The sequence below is a fragment of the Achroia grisella genome, unplaced genomic scaffold, assembly GCF_030625045.1.
Source record: "Achroia grisella isolate CSIRO2021 unplaced genomic scaffold, CSIRO_AGI_Agris_v1 utg779, whole genome shotgun sequence".
NCBI lineage: Eukaryota > Metazoa > Arthropoda > Insecta > Lepidoptera > Pyralidae > Achroia > Achroia grisella.
In genome coordinates this window covers 1,614,852-1,636,441 of record NW_026713019.1, presented here as the reverse complement: position 1 = coordinate 1,636,441, position 21,590 = coordinate 1,614,852, and the positions used below count along the sequence as shown (strand labels likewise).

At 29.1% G+C, this 21,590-nt stretch overlaps 1 protein-coding gene and 1 non-coding gene across 2 annotated transcripts; one reads left to right on the top strand and one right to left on the bottom strand.

Moving 5' to 3' along the window:
- Positions 1-8,623: 8,623 nt before the first annotated feature.
- On the bottom strand, positions 8,624-17,097 carry LOC131850823 (troponin C, isoallergen Bla g 6.0101-like). Its single transcript, XM_059201188.1, has 5 exons — positions 17,025-17,097; positions 11,197-11,340; positions 9,596-9,718; positions 9,039-9,170; positions 8,624-8,755 (listed from the first exon to the last, which is right to left on the bottom strand). The coding sequence occupies exons 1-5, from the start codon at positions 17,095-17,097 to the stop codon at positions 8,727-8,729; spliced, it is 501 nt and encodes a 166-aa protein (XP_059057171.1). The 3' UTR covers positions 8,624-8,726.
- Trnah-gug (transfer RNA histidin (anticodon GUG)) lies at positions 9,931-10,002 on the top strand. Its single transcript has one exon. It is a non-coding gene; the product is annotated as a tRNA-His (tRNA).
- Positions 17,098-21,590: the final 4,493 nt, after the last annotated feature.

The window sequence follows — 21,590 nt, the reverse complement described above, 5'->3', positions numbered from 1 at the left end:
TAACTTTTATATCCCATAATTCATAATAACTAAACCTATTTTAACTATTGCAATGTGTTGCCAATTTTCTTTCTATAAACCGAGCCCGTGACTATTACTGACATTTGCGCACACAGATAAATTAACAGATAGATAAAAAGTCTTATAATAATTGTTTTTGTTTCAATATAGTCAATAATTGTTATTTTTTTATATCTTCCATATATAGACACATATTACTCGTTACATTTTAATATAATGTGTATAGATTTTTTAATCTAACTCAACTAAAAGGTAACTGGTTAGGAAAGAGTAAAGCACTATATTAATAATAGATCAATAACTAAAATAAATTAATAGAAGTTTGACGTTGTTATTAAAAAAGAAAAGCGGTTGAAGGAGATTGGCTGGTTTTAATACTGTAAACGGCTGTACACAAATATCCTAAATGCGAGACTACCTGCAGAAAAAAGAGTTCATTTTACATTTTACAAGAGGAATAACGGCTATGAATTTACGACTAATTAAAATCGAATGATAAATCGTATCATAATTATAGTTGTAAGTTGATCACTAGTTACGTAAATATATATTATTCATTTAAATCATTATTAACATGTCATATAGACGTCTTTATTCTATTTTATATTACCATATATAGGCAAGATGTAATTGTAAATTTTATTTTGCCAAATAAAATTTAATAAAATCAGATGGAGAATAACAATAGCCATTGTAAGTGTCAAAATGTCGACTTAGCGTAATTTTCTGGGAATTATAACAATTTCTAAAATTTATATCTTATATTTGAAGAGAGTGACAGATTCTTCATTGTTTATAGTTATCACAAAAGCGTATCTACTTTGTGAGATGTTCACAGATCACTTTCTCCTGTTTGTCATTTTAAACAAAAAAATATGTACTACTTGTTGTTAATGAATTAATTCGTGTATATACACGTAGTTTTATATACCTAAAATTTTTTTTAATTATTACCCTGAAATGAAACTTGCAATGATAATACTTAAAAAATTCAATAAAAAAATTTATATACAATGCCTCCGTATAAGACGGTTTAGGTGGTCTCGCAGTTTCATAATAGCTACTTAGATTGGAACTACATGGCGCTGTCTGAATTGTTCAGGGATGTTATAGTTATTATTTATTTTTAATCCATATTATACAGAGCAGTTTAGCATTAGCTGCTTACTTTGGAAATAGAAGGCGTAGTGTGAATAGTCTAGGGATATTATTATTATATATGTATTTTACTCTGTTACATAGAGCTTCATATAGATTTCTGTTAGACTGATTGGAAAATTTAAAGTAGCAAATTCACAAACGGAGGTACAAAAAATATATGGAATAAACTCCCGCTTGTCAAAATATATTGCAGTAAAGTAATTTGCATCGGTGTATTATTATATACTAATTGTTGGAAATAGTAAAATACAATAACGAATAAATCATAAATTAACACCTTAACGTGATAAATTATGTTAAATAGGTCACATTCAATTATTTCTGCAAATTAATTACACAGAATTACGAGTATAACGAATGAATATTTGAAATACTACGCATATATTAATTTAAATAGCCGTGTTATTATATAGAATATTATATATAATACATTTGTTTATTTTATTCTTTGACACTGTTTAGTTTTAATTGATAAGTGGTCACAAATATCAAGTTATTTAGAATAAAATATCCATAAATTTTAATGTTTTCCAACCAAATTACTTTATCGTGAATTCCTTCTAAAATCATGACATGTTTGCACTGTATATAGTATTTGTTGAATTAGGCACTTAAGTAGAAATTTATTCTATGACCTGAATAATTGTTCTGGTAAAATCCATAGCAATAGCATAAAAATATTTTATTTTATTAAAATAAATTGTAATTCTATCAGCATAAAATATATTAATATCAGTCTAATATGTTATATATTTCTTTTATAATAACTACCGACAAATCACACATCGCCATCTAGTTCCGTTCTAAATAGAACTTGTGTTATAGGTACTAGACAAGTTATGGAAATACCTAAGTACTTTTTTTTGTAAATAAATGCATAATATACATACATGCAAAATAATCAAACCAATACAAATAATCATATTTACGAATACAAAATGTTTACATCTTGCGAGGAATCCAACTAGCATACATCGAAAGTAAAATGGAGCCGTAAAATGGTTAGAGCTTGTCAAATGTAATTTTTAATTGTTTTAACTTCAATCTTAATGAGTAATCTACTAAAATCATAAAATTAAATTGTAATTGTGTAATAAGGTATGTCCCTTAATACCTCTAATTAATTTATACATATATTAATAATTTAATAATGTACACCCGTAATTAAATTGTCGACTATAGTACCGAGGTGGGCCAATGAGAGTAACTTGTCAATATATGTAGTTATGTTGTGGAATGGTAAGGGTAAATGTGATTTATCCCTTGTATTTATGATGTGGTCGACGGGTTAACATAGACTTTAATATTAATTAGCGCACCGTTTAAGTTAGCAATAGTATCTGAGTTGATATACTTGTATGACAGTTATAGGTCAATAAAGTACATATACTTACACAACTACTAGTTATAATATGATGAAACAATGTTTATATATAATAAGAAACCATTACAATCATTTTACAGAATTTCCTTTCTTCTTCCATATTCCCAGAGATATGTAAGTATATGGATACTGTTCTGGAGTACCATCTTTAGTTCATAGTGAATAGGTATTTTCTTGTACGGTGCTAATCTTAGGATTTATCATTAGCACAGATAACATAATATGTCATTAATATCTAATATTGTTTGGAGTTATTGTTGTATTCATTTTACTATTGTAATATTTTCATTTCTTCCAAACTTCTCGGATAGATTGCCGGTGACCATATCTAGGATAATCATAAATTAAAAATAAATAATAGGATAAGAGACATCTTAATCCTCCGTTAATAGCAACGCATGATTGATATTATAGATCTCACATGATAATGTTCGTGGTACTATTCATATATATATGCGATGTTAACGGTGGGTTATCAGCTTGCCATTCTAATTACATAAAAAAAATAAAGAGCATAATAAGAAACCTAGATCAAGACGATACAAGATTTTAAACTAGGTTTTTAATAAATTATAATAGTGTTGCTTATAATTGACTAAATCAAAATAACTACAATTACCGCACAAATGCTCCATAAAATTTATATGCAATGATTCAAATAACTTTCCAATCTAATACGCCTACGGGTATTAAAATAATGTGTATTTTCATTGCCACATTCTATCAAATATTGACTTAGCCAACATTTAAGCGACCATAAATTGGACATAACACGTTCAACTATAAATACTTCTAGTGTATTTTATATTAATATATACATAATGCCCCGTAAATATATTATATTCACTTAATAATTGATTCAAAGTGTGTTATTACAGACCGAAATTTCCTCATAAATATTTAATTATATTCATTAAAAAGACATAATGTTAAACATGTAAATATTTATATCATATATTACTTATTCATTATATTAGTTGTTAGTACAAATAGATACATTATGACTTAATAATCGAAATAAATTAATATGCTTAGTAGGTTTAATAAATACATATATATATAGATTATGTCATAATATAATCGTAAAAGTATATTTTTTGTTATGGGAAACAATATAAAATGAATATAATTATATAAATTTCTTTTGTAATAATAAAAACATCAGGAAAGGGTCATCACATTCAGGAAGGTGTGAATGCCTTTGCCTTTGGAAATTCGCCTATCAGGCTTTGTTCTGTTTGAAGGGTGAAGATAAGGCAGTGAAATTACAGATGAATTAGAGGTATATCATCTTAGTCATCCTAAAATGGTAACGCCTGCCACGATCGTAATATCATTGTTTTTATATATAGGCGACAATAACACTATCCATCTGCTGACTCGTCAGCTTGTTTTTCATGAGACCAAAAAAATAAATAAAAAAATATTAGACCCACTAATACAGAGAACCGAATGATCAATGGTACTTATAGTGCGTGGCGATGACAAAACATGTAATCGTGACTCTCATTTCCTGAGAAATGGGACGGAATGTCAGTAATATGATACAACCTGCGTTACACTGACCCCGTTTCTCATTTTGAGCACGACTAAATGTGCGGTTGCGGTGGCAGAGATGGTGAAAAATATAAAAATTCAAAAAACATGATCTTGACTTTCATACCTATATACTTAAGAAGTCGAGAAACCAAGTCTCCCAAGACGTTGGTAGACTTGGTACCTTTTTGGATAAATTTATGACATTTATCACGACGTTAAAAATTTAAATATTTGGAGACACTCGAGATAAATTTTAAGGCCCAAACTGTTAGATCATTTGTTACCAGTAGCATTTTATAAATATTACCGTCAGAAGCAGTGTTTAATATATATTACAGTTATACTTTTGCTGTAATTTATATATTTCTTAATATTGTTATAGGCAGAAATATTGAAATTGTTAATTTTGTTTTCGCACTTTTCATAAAAAGTATAAGTATATAATTTAGAATCTATTGATTCGGCAGGTACAATAAAATATTAACAAAAAATTAATTTAATAGTTACTAAAATATTTAAAATACTCGTTCTGCTTAATATTTTAAATGAGCTGTGAATTACCGTGGTTACAACAGGAACATAACTAAAAGCAATATTCAGCAAATTAATTTTATATAGGCACCGTATGTCGTTATAATTAGGTAGCTGTCAATAACTATAGCCTTGCTCTCAGCCATGTCTGTCAGTCTAATAAGTCGACCTTCAGATATGACCTCAAATAAAGAACATGTTATAAATTCTTAAAATTCCTGATAGACACACAGTTACGATATATTACAGCACCAAAATGTGTTGAGTAAGCTTTAGATTTTGCACCTCGAAAATAAAAATATAAAAGCTGATCAAATCAAATATAGCAAATCTACAAATAATATTAGCTACACTCTTACTCATATAAATATTATTAATGTATATAGGTTAACTATTGACCTAAACATTGTTATGGCTTTAAACCTTTATAAAAATACAATATTTCTAAGAACAATATATACTAATATATTGTTCTTAGAAATTCCAATAAAAAAAACACATGCTTGAAGACTTTAATCCCAGGCACTTAAAGAACATTGCTAATTGTTGCTGTTTTTGACCTATTCTTTCACTAACACAATCGTAGTTGCAGATACTGTCGTTGTTGTTAGTAATAAAACTTATCGGTGATTTCCATCAACGAGTAGTTAGTTATATCTAAAGTTTGATGGCACTCATACCAAGGCTAGTGGGTGAGCTGTGAGTTTTACAAATATACATATATAGAGATTGTAAGTTACTTAAGGGTTGTTTTAACAGCAAACCCTCTTATAGTAAGTATAATTATATATATGTATACATAAATAAATCATCATATTTAATCATTCATCCGAATAGAATAACAAAATAAAATTTTGAAATGATATATATATATACGTATTTTTTATTTTAACTTTCTAAAATCAACTGTCAGAAACGGATATTACCTGAAATATTGTTTCAACAATATATTATTTTTTATATACTATTATAGATACAATCGACATGTGTCCTACAATCTTTATAAAAAAATTATAAGACACATACCTACACTTCGAGGTAATTATAAATTGAACGTCTTGGTTTCGAACACTAATAATCGATACATACCCAATACCAAAGCGTAAAAGTACTGTCCAATAGAATAACAAAATTATAAATTATGCAATTATTTCTCTCACCTTCAATTCAAACTTTGATAATGGACTAGAATATAAAAAAGAACGAGATACTTTTTGTTTTATTTGCGTCGGTCTAGACCTAGTTGGCAAGTTGTAAAACTGTTACAACGTAATAGGCAACCATTTATCAAATCTGGTTTATTTTAACTTTCTATTTATTAGAGAACTATTCAATAATATAATTTACAAGTATAATATGTTTGCAATAATAGATTTATTAATTATTCCGCAGTAGACAATGTTTATATTTTCGCTGTATAATATGGGAAACTAATTTCAACAATATCTTATTTTTTATATACTATTATAGATACAATCGATTATTTCCAATACTATTAGCTGTACGTCGTTTGATCACTAAGCGTCACTTTACTACTCTACTGATTGTATCTGGTCAATCTCCAAGCGGTCCATTGTCACTGACTGGGTTGATCTGATTGAGTATCTGATGTGGTATACCTCAGATACTCAATCAGATCAAACTAGTCACCGACGACGGATCAGAGCATCGACATTATTCCATCAGCCTCAATAAGGAAAATTGTACTAAGTTCAAATATTAATTCGTACATAGAAGGAGCGATTTTCAAAATTGGAACAGCTTAAAATTATTATTCCTAATGGTTTTTTACAGTAAAAATAATTATAGTTACCTATCTAGTTTAATACAGGAACACACCATAATACGGTGACCGCAAATCTGCCCTTAGATTCCTCACCTGATTACAAGCAATCAAGCTTTCATTCTATCGCGGTTTCCTTCTTCGGTAAATTATCTTGACTTAATCATGTCGATAACAGATAATTTTCATGAAATTGCCACTTTCATCGGTTTAAAAGGTAGCTTGATACAGATTTAATGCGTGAACAGGCTATCGTTAATTACAGAGTAACTGTTATAAGATTACAATTGCAGCTAGAGAGATTTGTATATTTATTTTAAGTAGGTACGTAGCAAGATTCAATGATAAAGTTCAACATATTTAATGTTGGAAATAAGGTAATGTAATATACAGTATTTAGACAAGTGACTGAAAAATAACTACTTTAATTTAAAATATTATGGCATGAATAAATAAAACCTATCTAATTCAATAATTGCATTTATAAACCATTTGGTATCTCCAAAAAATCATTCATTTACGTTCATCCAGTCTCATACTATTATCTTCTTTATTTATTTTTCCTATTCCTTTGTAATTTTGTAACAGCAAATACCACAGACATAGAAAATAAGAGAGTTTAACTCAAAAACTACAATAATAAAGCCATTATACTTTTTGAATAGGTAGGCATTTTCTTTCAAACATTCCGAAAAAGAATCTACGTGATCGAGGACGTAGACGAACTAGAATCTAAGTTCTTTGCTTGGTTTTTGTAACCACAAAAACAGAAGTCAGAATGGTCACGTAGATATTAGTAGAGCAACCCGACGAGAAAATATTTGCAATTAAGTATTGCACTAAATATACCTAAGTAGGCTATGATTATTTGATGATTATTTGTTTTTGTCGTTGCCAGAGACTATGACTGATGATTACGATATATTTATACACTACAATTTTAGTGTCAAAGACACTGGAAGCTTGCGGAGCAAGCTGCTTATTACAGAACTAGCTGAGACAGAGGTACCCGTCAACGATATTATAGAAAATTTAATATATATATCTTCCCCTAATTTCTATAAGATGAAAAAAGAGAAATCTGGAATATTAAATATACATACACAATAGCCACATAACTTGATAAAAGTTCACCGTAGTTTGAACACTATAATCGGTTTATTTATTGGTATAACTATTAGGTGTCTGTTTTGAAGAAGTATTACGGCAACAACAAGTTAATGGTAACCCAGATTTCAGTGGTTTTTGTCTAAATAATTGCACTTGACAAGGCTGTTTAAGACGATCCGGTAATCTGATTTAGATTCACCGTCAATATTACGTAAAATTATCAGTGATCGAGCCTAGCCAGCCATCTATTTATTACAGGTGTCCAATATTGTAAGAAATAATGTCGCAAATTGAAGTGACAAAAAGGAAAAGTATTCTTGCAACTACGTTATACAATTAGATTGAAGAAACCTACCGCTACGTCATGATTTTAGTATAATCTGTTCAGAAATTTTCTGCGTCTAACAGGTATACCAGTATATAAAATTCAAAATACTGCATATCACATTATCAGTAACTTCTATTATTGCTATTTTAGGTATATTTACACTAGCTAAAAAATATACTAAATATGTGATAAACTCTTGTATACCAGCTCAATTTGATTCCGTAACCTCTCCATATCTAGACCAATATCCGTAGTTTAAAATCTCCTGCAAAGTTTTACTACGAGGATAAAATGTACAGAAGGGCAAAAATCTCGTACATATATGAGAATTCTCGTACGATAGGCATCCCTATAGCTAGGTGCATATATAATGATAATACGCAACGAACTTTATCATTTTTTTTTCGATAAGTTTTCAGTAATTGACTTTAATATGATAAGTATTGATAAATATCGTAGATAGATAACGATAATCACAAGTTGTTTCCAGTAATAAAAATAACTGTAGAACATAAAGAAAAATACCTATTCAATTTCCTAAAACAAACAAACGTAGGTGAAAAAAAAACAACATAAGTTGAACATGTATTAATTGTATTTCTAATTGAAATTTTAAAAAATATTTGAACTGCGCGCAGGTCTTTAAACTTATATCTACATAATGTTTCTTAAATTATATTGTCTATATATAATAATAAATAACTTAAATAATTGAAGTATTATATCTTCAAAATATACTATCACAGTACATACGATGTCTCACGATGCCCTCGAAAATATATTTTGGTCGTTTATTTATTTACCTATTTTAAAGTTAAATAATGCCTATCTAAATTTAATACTATTTTCTAAAACTATTTTATATTTATTTATTCACCAGTCATGACCTCAAGGAATTCTGAAAAGTAAAAACATGAAGAGATTTAAAAAAAACGAGTCTTATTTACTAGTGGACATAAAATTCATTTTCAACTATGTAGTATTAAATAAAACATGACATAGTCCTTTGGAATGGCAAAGTATGAGTAGTATCACAGGTATCATAGGATAACGTGATACCCATAGTATTGACCAGTTACCAGTTATAGGTTGATTAGCGAATCATCAAGTGGGCAGTCAGATTGTTTGCAATTCTAATTACATAAGAAATGTTATACATTCAAGATTAGTAAAGTATTTACCATCAAAATCAACAGTTCCGGAGCCGTCAGAGTCAATTTCCTCAATCATGGTATCCAAGTCCTCGCCTGTGATTGTGTTATCTAATTCTTTAAATATCTCTTTCAGCACATCCGTAGTTATGTATCCATTGCCTACAATTATTAGAAATAAATAAAAATATATTGATTACAGACAAATTTTGTTAGTCGCATCTATAACTAATAAGTTTAAAACAAATTGACTGTTTCCGTACGTTCTTTTTCATTGGCTGTTTACTTCTTCCAAACTAACAACAACTAGAAACGGATTATGATACGGTTTTTTCGTTATTTATAGAATTTCTTCTGGTAGGTTTATAAGTATGGTTTATATCTATGTCAGACTGTATAATGTATACCCATGTGAAGAGAAAGAGGATCACATGTAAATATATAGATATATATAAACTTATTTTAGTATATATTAAGTATAACTCATTAAATAATTTCTGTTAGTATATTTTTTCTTCTTTATTGTTTAGGAGCTTAGGATCAGCATAATAATATATTTTGTTTATGTAAGCAAATGTTGTATCTACCTTCTTTGTCATATAACCGAAACGCTTCCTTTAATTCTTGTACCATAGCTTCATCGTCCTCTTCTTCTGTTAAGAATTTAGATGCTAAAGAACAAAATTCACTGAACTCTAATTCACCGGAACCTACGAAATAAAGAAAACTTTTAAATATTTAAGTAATTAAAAACATAGAATAAATATCGTTTTTAAAAGTACCTAATGAGCTAAAGTAAATTAATGCATGGTTTCTATCACTTTTTAGTAAATTTACTTTGCAAATGCTAATATAATGTTATCATGAATGTAGTGCAGTGGAAGTGATTCATAAATTCGCTGTTCGAACATAAGCCTCTGTAGCCGTGATCGTCTAGTGGTTAGGACCCTACGTTGTGGCCGTAGTAACCCAGGTTCGAATCCTGGTCACGGCAATGCAAAGTGCATTGTCACGGGTGAGGCATTTTTTTTTTCATATGATGATATGAAGATATTATCAAAAATTAATTATAAAATAAATTATTTTCTACTGACTACTATTTACCTATTCATAATGTTTACTATGGTATATAACAACAATAATTACTAAAAAAATACATCAATTCTTTTTTTCCATAATATTCATTACATACTAATAATACTGATACATCTATTTTATTAAAAGTATGACACTAATAGATAACGATAACATTCTTATCAAAGTTGCATTACTTGGAATTTTAAAAACAGCGCCATCTATATAATTGGCTAACATTACTAACAGAACGATGCTATTTAGATCAACGCCATCTATTGGTGTCTTGTTTAAACTTGAAATATGTAGAGACGAAATGTAATTCGCCCTAGCTCTACCCAACTAGATGTCTTTCCTTGTTACACAAAGAGTATTATTAAAATACTAGATTACCCAGATAAATGAAACTATGTAATACTTTGTATAAGTTAACGTCTTAATATAGTTTGAATTTTGTTGTCGGTAAGTAAGATGTAGTAATAAAAATAGAGTTATGATAGAGATAATTACATCAATATCTACCGGTCTCTTTGTCGGAAGCTTTAACACATTTTATTTTAATATTTATGCCAATATAGTAATAAATTAGTTTTCCTTTGAGATACATAATAATAATTTAAGCGTGCAAGTAATTATGCAAGTTTTTTTTATGTTCTGGCTGCGTGAGCCATTTTGTCAATCAGTCAGTGAAATATACGAAGGTTAATAAAAAAAACCATAGGTTGTAAATATAGGAGGCAAGTGTTCCCAATCCTAGCATTGCACCAACGTCAAGTCCACGTCCACACGGATCCCCCTGGAAACCATTGCGATTAATTTGCCACACGCCAGCATACACCGTTAGTGCAGGCGGGTGCAGTACTATTTCATTATATTACTTTAAAAATATACCTTTCCAGGACATAATTTTCATATGAGCTTTATACTTGAATGACATGGCCAAACTTGGATGTATGCATCAACAAACATTGCACGTTAAATAATATTATATGTACTAAATCTTAATATATTCGTACTATGTAATACGTTGAACAGTATGTAGCGAGAAACTCTCTCAGGAAGTTCTCTCATTGAACATATTAGTCTTTATATCAGCAATATGAACTTAACTTACCATCGGAGTCAACCTCGTTAATAATTTCATTGAGAGTGTCATCATCTAACTCGTGACCTAACATCTCCAGAATGGTACCAATCATGTCTGTACTTATAACACCTTTCTTTTCGTGGTCAAACGCGTCGAATGCATTCTTCAAAACTGTGTAATAGATAAATTTTGTGTTAATATTATGTTATCTGTCATAATATAAAAGATATATATAAGACTAAAAGTATGTTTAACATCGCTTAAAGATTGTATTAATATGTTTCTGTAGCCCTCTTTATTTTATCTCTCTGTTGAACTGTTATTCTCTTACCTATATATTTTGTTCTCATCTCACTTCTCATTACTAATTACATTGTTGGTAGAGACAACCAAGTATTAATTGCTATGTTTATCATTATATTTCTACTTTTAGTTTTATATATCCTTTTATAATTATCGTATAATACAATAAGTAATATAGTCTGGGTTATAATCATTATCACAATTATTAATTTGTATCAATGATTATGATGATGATTATAACCCAGACTATATTACTTATTGTATTATATTTTATCATACGAATAAATAAGAATAAAGGAGAGATAGAACTAAATATGTAAAATACATTACATAATGCACTAAATAGCCCTGGGAAGATATTGTTTCAATGTTACCATTACCACTAAATTGAATCTCCTGGTTTCTTTAAAAGATATTCTTATATGTAACGGGTTTTATATATTAACCGCGAATGTTTAAAAAAATCTACTGTTTTACTATATATCTTAAGCCTAATACAGATAGAGTAATAAATATTTAAATTGGTAATAAAGAGCCACTTTGTTTATTAAATATTTGATCTTTCACTGATTCGTGTCATTATATAAACGTATTTTCATGATATTATAATTTCTGATACTATATTTTAATCATCCTATTTACACAAAGCTGAATAGTTTAATAAAAAAGTAAAACTTACGTTGCAACTGATTCTTGTCAAGTTCCTCCTGTGCACATGTAAAACAGAATAAATTAATTATAAAACATGTTAAACAAATACAATACATTCTTAACAAACGTACACTTATATACTAATTAAAATGCACTTTTTATTTATAAAAATTAACAAACACTAAACACAAAAACTTTTTAGTTACGCACCATTTTTAATCCGTGCAAATTTTTAAATAAATTGATGTGTACTCAGTCAATCAGACTGTATTCAGATTTGGTCCAGATTTTGTCTATGTAGGCCGTTTATATAACAGGTGCACAACGTGTTCCGGCTGCACAAAATATTTCAGAGGTGCTTAATCTAAATCGGTTGATTATAATGAATATGATAAATCGATTCAAGACGGCTTAGATTTCACACATTCAAAATTTTTTGTTTTTCAAATATATAAAAGCTATACATACAACACCTGTACACATAGAAATTAATTTCCGTAACATAGCTGAGATTATGGAATACGTATGTATTGATGATATGCATTAAAACTTTATTAATAATAATTCTAATTATAGAAAGATTAATTCTCTTTCATGTTTTATTGTTACTTATTGCGCTTGTAATTGTCAATTATTTAAATAGTTTTAATGAATATAGTAAAGAAAGTAAAAGTAATGGAGTGAACGAATTGACGTAAAGAAAGTAAATAATTTTCAACGCTGCACGCATGATTAATAATGTCAACTTGTTATGCTCCGATTTTTTTAACAGACAGTTACTAAACATTAATTCTATCTTTAAAATGAATTAAGATAATAGTAAAACTCACATTATAATCACTACAAATTAGTCTATGAAGGTATCTGTGTGATATACAATATCTGTCTAGACAAGAAATAATATCCAATATTAGTACCCTAGATGATATATATCCATATATACCGTTTAACCATTATTCTAATTTATTTTTGTTGTATAAACTCCAGTCAAATGGATACATATAGAACGTTATGGAAAGTCTTAGTTTAACAAATTGGGTGTGAAGTAATAATTTATATATCATAATTACAATTTGAAGGCCTCGGTGATCTAGTATAATAAAATAAATAGTAGCTGTAAGTAGTAGCAGTAGCTAAATAAAATTAATGAGTTATTTTATGAGATACACTTAAGCATTTGTGATCATAATGCTAACAAATACATCGATGAAAGCGTAGTCCAAATGATTATTACTGGCTATATTACTGAATACATTCATGCATGGTAAGCTATATAAACTTCAACTACTGATTCTACTAATAGACACAGATCAACTTCAACACTATATGTATATCATATATCAACATCAACACTATACAGATCAACTTCAACACTATGTATATCATATAGTGCTAAAGTTAATCTGTCTCCATTGATAAAATTTACATTTTTTTATCTATCGAAAAGACGGTAAAAAAGAGGTAGTAAAATAGATTGCATAAAAACTACTCCATCGGTCAGTACTACGGTTGTAAGAAATACCTTTGGATAATTTTGTTCTTTTGGATCCAGTAGTTTTATCTACGAGCCGAACTCATGTGTTTTTCATATTTTTAATTCAAAATTATTTTTCTAAACGATTCCATTATATATATTTATATTATGATAAGAAAATCTATTACTTCTGATTATCTAAATATACTTACTGTTAATATAATATAATATATTAATAGTAACTATATTTAGATAATCAGAATTATTTTTCTAAACGAAGTCATTTAGAAAAATAATTTTGAATTAAAAATATGTAAACTTTCTTTTAAAAAAGTGTCAACAAAATGGATTCAGAATTGCCAAAAAGGACAAGTAATATACACAAAATGCTGTGTAAGATACTAATTATTTTATGAATACTAGAACACACTAAAAGATGTGAGACGAACTTCTTAGCATTCCATGGATTCTCAGAACGGGTGCCGGGTCATAGTGTGGCAGAGAGAGAATAATATATTATTTTTTTAATTCTTAGACCAGTATGTGGGTTCATAAAAAATTACAGTACTATTCAGAACTTAAATATTATACCTACAACAATATTAAAATAACTTCCCGTTGTCGTAGGTATTTAAATATAATGTATAAACCTAATTTAGACAATAGCGCGAGTTTCCTTGTAAACAATTACAGGTAATACGAAGCGTACTACAACTTAAATTGCTCTATAAATACCTATATAATATACCTATACATTAAAAGGATGTAAACATAAAACACAAGCAATTATTCTTTATAAATCGTGCATAAACGATAATGTATCGAATCGAAAACATCGTTTTAATTAATTGCTAATTGATTTATACGTGTATCATTACAGAAACTGTTGGTGGCCGCTGGCGCGTCCGCGTCGACTGACGAATGGAATCTCAGATTCGTGACAGCCAATGCTATCGACAGTGATGAAAATAGATGCTAATTATATATCAAATGACACATAAACGGCTATAACGCGTTAATTACTATTAATTTTACATTAAGTATCTAAACAAATTGCAGACTAATTTCTCAGTGACAGACGGTCCATTTTCAAACAAATAATAAACAGGAATGACACAATCCATTATATTATTTGCATATCATATTATTTGTATCTATATGTTAACATTGTTGTAATTTTGTTTATTATTAAAGAGACAACGCTTTTTTTACGTTTATAATAAGATAAGATTAAAGACTGACGAGAAGTATACAATACTTTCAGCAGTCGTGAATCTTAAGGCAGTCAAGTTAGCGGACTTGATTGCTAGAATCCTCAGACAAGTCCTTTCAATCCTCCAAGAGTCCAAATAAAGACAAACAGGTCATAAAATTCTTTACTAATGCCATTATTACTAAACCCCCTGGAGAATGGCGACAGGGTACTTTTCCTAGCAATGCTTACGTAGTTGCTTACAATGATTCACATTCTTCATCATGGTTACTTCCACTCAATTCATCAACTTCTTTCCATTATGTACTTATACTATTAGCGCAGGTAAGATATATGCACATATGAGAGGCAATAGAAACAAGGTGATGAAGATTTTGGAAAGAATGTATACGGAAATCTTACGGAAGTTTGCTGATTGCACATTCTACATAGGGCATGGTGAATCTCCTTGGTTTATATTTTAAGTACGTCTGATTTGATACACACATATCCGCCTTTTTTTGATCTGGAAATTTGTTTATATGTTCCGAAAACAGATCTAGTAAATACAAAATTTTAATCCGATAATATGCACTCTTGTCTATCACAATGTGTTTAGTTTAATAAAAGCAAAAACCATAACGTGCACGGAAACATCGATGTAATTTATTGCTCATAAAATATTTAATAAAGCCCAAGGGTGAAGCCATAGGCATAATAACTTAATTACTATTTTCAACTATTTATTTAATCGGTTTATAAGTACAGAAAGATAATTAACCAATAGCTATTATTCGAATATATTATATGTAGATACTTTGTTTTGAATTTAGTAATAAAAACTTCTTTGTTTAGAATATATTTTATACTTAGATATATACTTATTAAACATAATTTTGTACGTTTACATGTTGAATTTTTACTTCCGGATAGATATTTGTCTCTGTAGCTGTATATAGTTATTTTCTTTAATAATTAATTTTATACGTTGCTTGCTTTGTTATCTTTGTGCAGAAGAAAATATATCATCATTCGTAACGAGTTCAAATGAGATTCTAGATGCAAAATCTTGAGAGTATTTCGCTGTTTCTTTTATAAAATGTAAATATATAAAATTTAATAGTCGTTAGCCGCAGTTGCCGAGTGGTCATATTTTCACCTGTTTTCGTAGAGCTTCACAATATCTATTTTTAACAATATTCAGAGTGTCTTGCTCGTTTTACTCAAATTAAGTAGCTACCGGAACTGAAGTTGTGATAAAAAAAATTGAGATGCATAATTTTTTATTTTTGTCAGAGGAATCACTTTTATTAATTTATTTATATGAAATAATATTTTGAGATTATTAAGTCACCTTCAGAGAACGTGTACATGTATACTTGCAAGCTTATACGTTATTGGTTATCGTATAACCCTGTTTGCACAATTCACATTTACATAATATTCTAGTCGCGGTCTAAGCACATGAGCTTACGGTTATGGTTACATTTCATTAAGCTTTAATTCGATATTGAGCTTAAACAGAATATCGAATAGGATGTTTATGTAGATAAATATAGATATATTTCATTTTACCACTAGTTTAAGATGAAACCATTATATATCAGTTTTAAGGGTATGTTCCAGCTACTTATAATCACTGAAAATGTTCAGTTGTAGAATACCTAACGAGGTATCAAGAACTGGTGTGAAAAAGAAAAAAAAAGAATTATTCTACTACCTACCTATTGCGATACCTATTGTGATAGCGATAATATCATACGCGAACACTCTGAATCAGTTATACCTCTGCTATCTGTCAGAACTTTGATACTCAGCTTTATATGAAAAGATAGGTATCCGATAAAATAAAACGTATAATCAGGTAAAGTTATGTACTCATAATTCCTATAATCCAACATGGGTATGACAAGTCATAAGAAGTTCCCCCTCGCAACGTAAATACTCGATTTACAAAATGAAAGGTAGCATCCTTAAATAAAATTACTAAGCACGGAGGCGTAATACTGTAATCCTCAGGAAAGCAAACATAAGGGTTACCACAGACGTGACAGTGAATTAGTACTTAGTATACGGGATTCTGTTCATGTTTTAAGACTACGACTACTTTCTATGAGGTAGACCACCTGTCTACCCTCAATCTGTCCATAGTAATAATACTATTACATTTCATACAAAGCCTAGATTTGATAACAATATTTTTTTTTATGTAATTGGAAAGGTAAACAAGCTCACCTGCTGGTAATTGAACACCGTCGCCTATATACATGAATGATCCATAAACATCATCATCGACGTTCGTTGCCATTCCAAAAATGTGGACAAAAATGTTACAAGTATACCGTGCCTTGTAATTTCACTACTACATCTTATAACCTTAAGGCAGCTTACAAAACCAGCTGCTTTTCGGCCGAAATAGTTAACACAAATGTGTCCACATTTCTAATTGTTGAAAAGATATTTATTATCGTTAAGCTATTAGACAAACTTGAGTCTATATGAGATATAAGATAAATTTGATTTGTTTAAGTATCTACCAGGAAGCAGTTATTCATTCCTGGCTAAAGTTATTCATTTAAACGCCAACTAATGCTTCTGGTAAACATCACTACCGTTTATATAGTATCCTGGTATTATTACACAGAAATGTGTATACAGTACATCGAACGTATTATGAATGTGGGTGGTTTGCATCAGATAAACAAGCTGTTTGTAATATCGATTCAAACATGGTAAACACAAATTTTGTAATTAAAAAATCAATATAAGCGAACATTAAACTTGCAAAATTACGAATTGAGTTTGTATATCAATTGCGAAGCGATAAGTGTACAAACTCGACCACAGATAAGATAAAATAACACCAGTACTTGTACTCACTTTTCAAATTTGCCAAATGCAATTTTGTTAATATTGACATTATTTAGCAATATCAACATCGTTTCAAGTCATTCAATATCAATTCATACTCCAATTTCGTCAACAAAAAAAATAGTTTAGACATTCTACATTCCCATACTGCATACGACCATATCTATTTTATTCTACTTGGTATGTATTTTCAAGCCACTTTTAAAGCATCTTGGTTATTGCAGTATAAAATGGATTAAACTATTTGATCGTAAATTGTAATTTGATTAAGAGTCAATACAAATAATCTGATTTAAGAAAATCTGTATCTGTGTCTTTTTATCTCCATATTAGAAATAAGTACAAGAACATAAGCTGCCTGTGGGAGTTATTATCAAAATTTTTAATACTCATAGAAAAAATTAATTCAAATCTTATGGACTATTAACTCCAACAATGCGAGTATGCATGTATACTGATATATTGCAGATATTTGGAATATTCTGGAAAGGTATTCTTGAAACACCACGGGAGCCGGTGATAAAGGAATTTAACGCAAGCAAAACCGTGAAAAAACGATTATTTATTATAAAACATCTTAATCTGTTTACATTAGTGTTCATTGAAACCAGATTTAGTTCTGTTATGTTAATTTTTTCCCACGCCTTGTTATTCATTGTAGTGTTTACTTGAAACTCGATTTAATTCTGCTCTTAATTTTTTCCCACACATCTTATCTCATTTTTCTCTAAGGGCATCCTTTTTGACATTTCACAGATTCAATGTAAGGTATAAAAGAAGCACTTAGTAAAATATACATACCTGTATATTTTCGATATCTTTTGTAATTTCACACTACTTTGTGGGCGACCAAGCTTTGCATTTTATGTTTTTTTTTCAGAACATATATATAGTAGATAATAAAATATAAATATATATGCACGTCATCCATTAATATTACGTCTATATGGAGGAGATCAATGGCCATTTATAAATACAATACAAACATTTATAAAGACAAATAAAAATATTAGACTTGTCAAAAATAAATAAAAGTGCGGTGTTGTAGTTACTAATAAGATATTGTTATTCTATAAGAGGGAGCATTCTACACTGATAGAATATTGTGTTATTTCTATAACATTCTTTTATTCTACTTATTATTGTCGAATTATTATAGTTATTGCTTTCATGTCAATACTTTTTTCACTCGCTATATATTTAATTACTCGCTACTTAACTATAATACAATAAAGAGAGAACGCATATTGTTGAGGTAAATTAACAAACATAACAGCACTGACTTTAGAAATTCTTCCACAATTTGACAGCTACATTATTAAAGACTGACGTTGGCTAAAGAGTATGTCCGTACACAAAAACCTCACAAAGTTACGAACATCCTAAGCCGGGGCGGACCACTAATATATTATATAATTACAAGGAATAACATCTTTAGCATAACAGAACTGTTATTCCGGAACATAGTGTAACGTCACTTTCTACTACATAGAAGGACATTTTTCGGTAACTATTTTGTATCACTGAAAGTTGTCGAGAATAATGACCAAATTATCATATGATCTTTAAGACGTCTTGTCTTGTAATTACTGAATTTGATTAGAATATGTACAAATATTACAAATTAATATTATTTCCTATATTTTCTAATAATTATTACATAGATTTTAAATATTTTTTGTATTATTTAGTTACCTCTTCCCACTTTGAAACAGATAATATAACAACTACATTGAAATAAATTAAATCCATATTACATGATAATAATTTTGTCACCCTACACAGCCGAGTCTCAGCGTTCATAATATTTATAGGCCATTTGCAAACTTGTTATAATTGCTTCATAGCGCTCCGTGAAATACAGCATCTGCGATACTACGACAGAAAGAGATGTAAAGATTAAGACGTAAAGGGAGGAAGAGAGATAAATAGAGAAAAGATTAATACAATGTAGCTTCTGACATAATATTTTGGCAGCCTAAGGTTCACGATGAACTATCTAAACTCATTTTAGAATACTAACAAACTATTTATAATACTAAAAGGCAAGGTATAAATAGAGTGCAAACACTGCATATTCAGCTATATTCATAATATGAGTTAATAATTTTGCTGGCTTGTTACGTAGGCATGCATTTCTGAACAATCAATAGATATGCTAAAAAATATATCTATTTAATAATTGTTATAGCTACAAAATTGTCAATTTTTTTTTTGGTTCTGTTTTCCCCTTTTTAAAAATTGTCAATAATAACTGACAGTGCACGTGAATGAAAAATTGTCATCGTCACTTATATAGCAACAAACACCTTAAATAGCACTAATAAAAGAAGTGTGGGAATAATATAATTAATTTATAGTATATAAATAATCTTTATTCAAATAAATTAAATAAACACAATCCATAACGCATTTAATCTAATCAATTTCTCATATATTCCTTTATTTGCTTGTAACTCATTGTTGCTGGCAGCTTGTTCACCATTCTTTTATATTTTTTCTAAACTTTGTATTTTTGATATTCGGTTTTTATATGTCACGTTTGACTACTTTTTTTCCCTGTGAACCCATTTGGGAAATATACACATGGTGTTCCCGCTCCAATCACACTCATGTGTTCCACAATTATATTCGTTACCCTAAGGTTGACTAAGGGTAGGTAAGGGTAACTGAAGAATAAATGGCAAGCTGTCGTATAGCGGATGATGTCTGCCTCTTCCACCGCTACCTATTACCTATACCTATTGTTCAGAGTAATATAACCTATACATATAAACAAATTAAGACATAAATTTATTTAATCATTCATTCATTATATTCCCTTTGTCTGATGTATTGTCGAAAACTATTTTTTTCAGGTAGTGATGAAAAGAATCTTCTCGTTTTCGTTTTAAATATTTTCGTTACTACCAAAGCTAAGTATCTCTACGTAAATTGAACTATGAATAACAAATCATAGACATACTTAAATATATTTTTAATATATACTTATTATATTTACAAACCACTAGTACAAACAGAAATACTCCTAAACACAAATTTATCGCGACCATCAACAGCAAAATAGTATGCTAACCGCTGGTCCACTGAGGTAGCCAAATTAATTAGTTTTGGAGATCAAATTCTGAATATACTGACATAGTCATATAGCTAGTTTAAAGAGCGCAAATCCAGCCAGTTTGTGGCATTTTCACGTTTCAACTATCAAAGTGGTTTTAATAAAACTTTGCATAGAGAAAGTTAGATACTAAAGTGTGGTCTAGTCTAGATGTTTGAAGAGAACTGGGCTACGAGATTAGCTCTCTTTGATAGACAGCTTTCCATATGTAATATATTATACTCGTATACTGTAAAGAATAATTTAAGCATTTATTCTATAAGAAAATTGACCTTAATTGTACTAAATCGTCTGAATATAATTATTACAGGATCAGAAAGATATTAAATAATGTAAATTATAAAAAATCGCTGCTAATTCAAACGAACGCTTCACATGTTATTATTTGCTTACATTTATATTTACTTACGATATTTAACTGAAATTGTTATGCTATGACTGTAAATAAGCGTAATAATTTCTATCCTATTACAGGTCCACAAACCTCAATCAACTTTCCATATTTTTATTAAAACAGACTGTAAATTATTAATCAATGAAGGAAATTTGTTTAAAGAAAAAACAAAATTACACAGTAACAGTAATCCAATGCTGTGAGGAAGGAATTGTTAGTAAAAAGGATGAGTGACCTAGTGGTAGGTACCTGGCATCGCACTATTATCATCAACGAAAAAAATCCAGTCCTTATTCACTAGAAAACACATGTATTTGAGGTAAAACCATCTGGTGTGTAATTCATAATACATCTTTGTATTTAATTTCAATAAATGACATTTACAGAACCAAAAGTTCTACGTTCTATTGAAACCATT

Excerpts from the sequence above, each read along its gene's own strand:
- LOC131850823 (XM_059201188.1), bottom strand. The coding sequence starts at position 17,097 with ATGGCAACGAACGTCGATGATGATGTTTATGGATCATTCATGTATATA. Across the intron at positions 11,341-17,024 it reads CGGTGTTCAATTACCAGCAG|TTTTGAAGAATGCATTCGAC; the intron begins GTGAGCTTGTTT and ends TCTATTACACAG. Across the intron at positions 8,756-9,038 it reads CGGAACTGTTGATTTTGATG|AATTCCTTGAGGTCATGACT; the intron begins GTAAATACTTTA and ends TTTACTTTTCAG.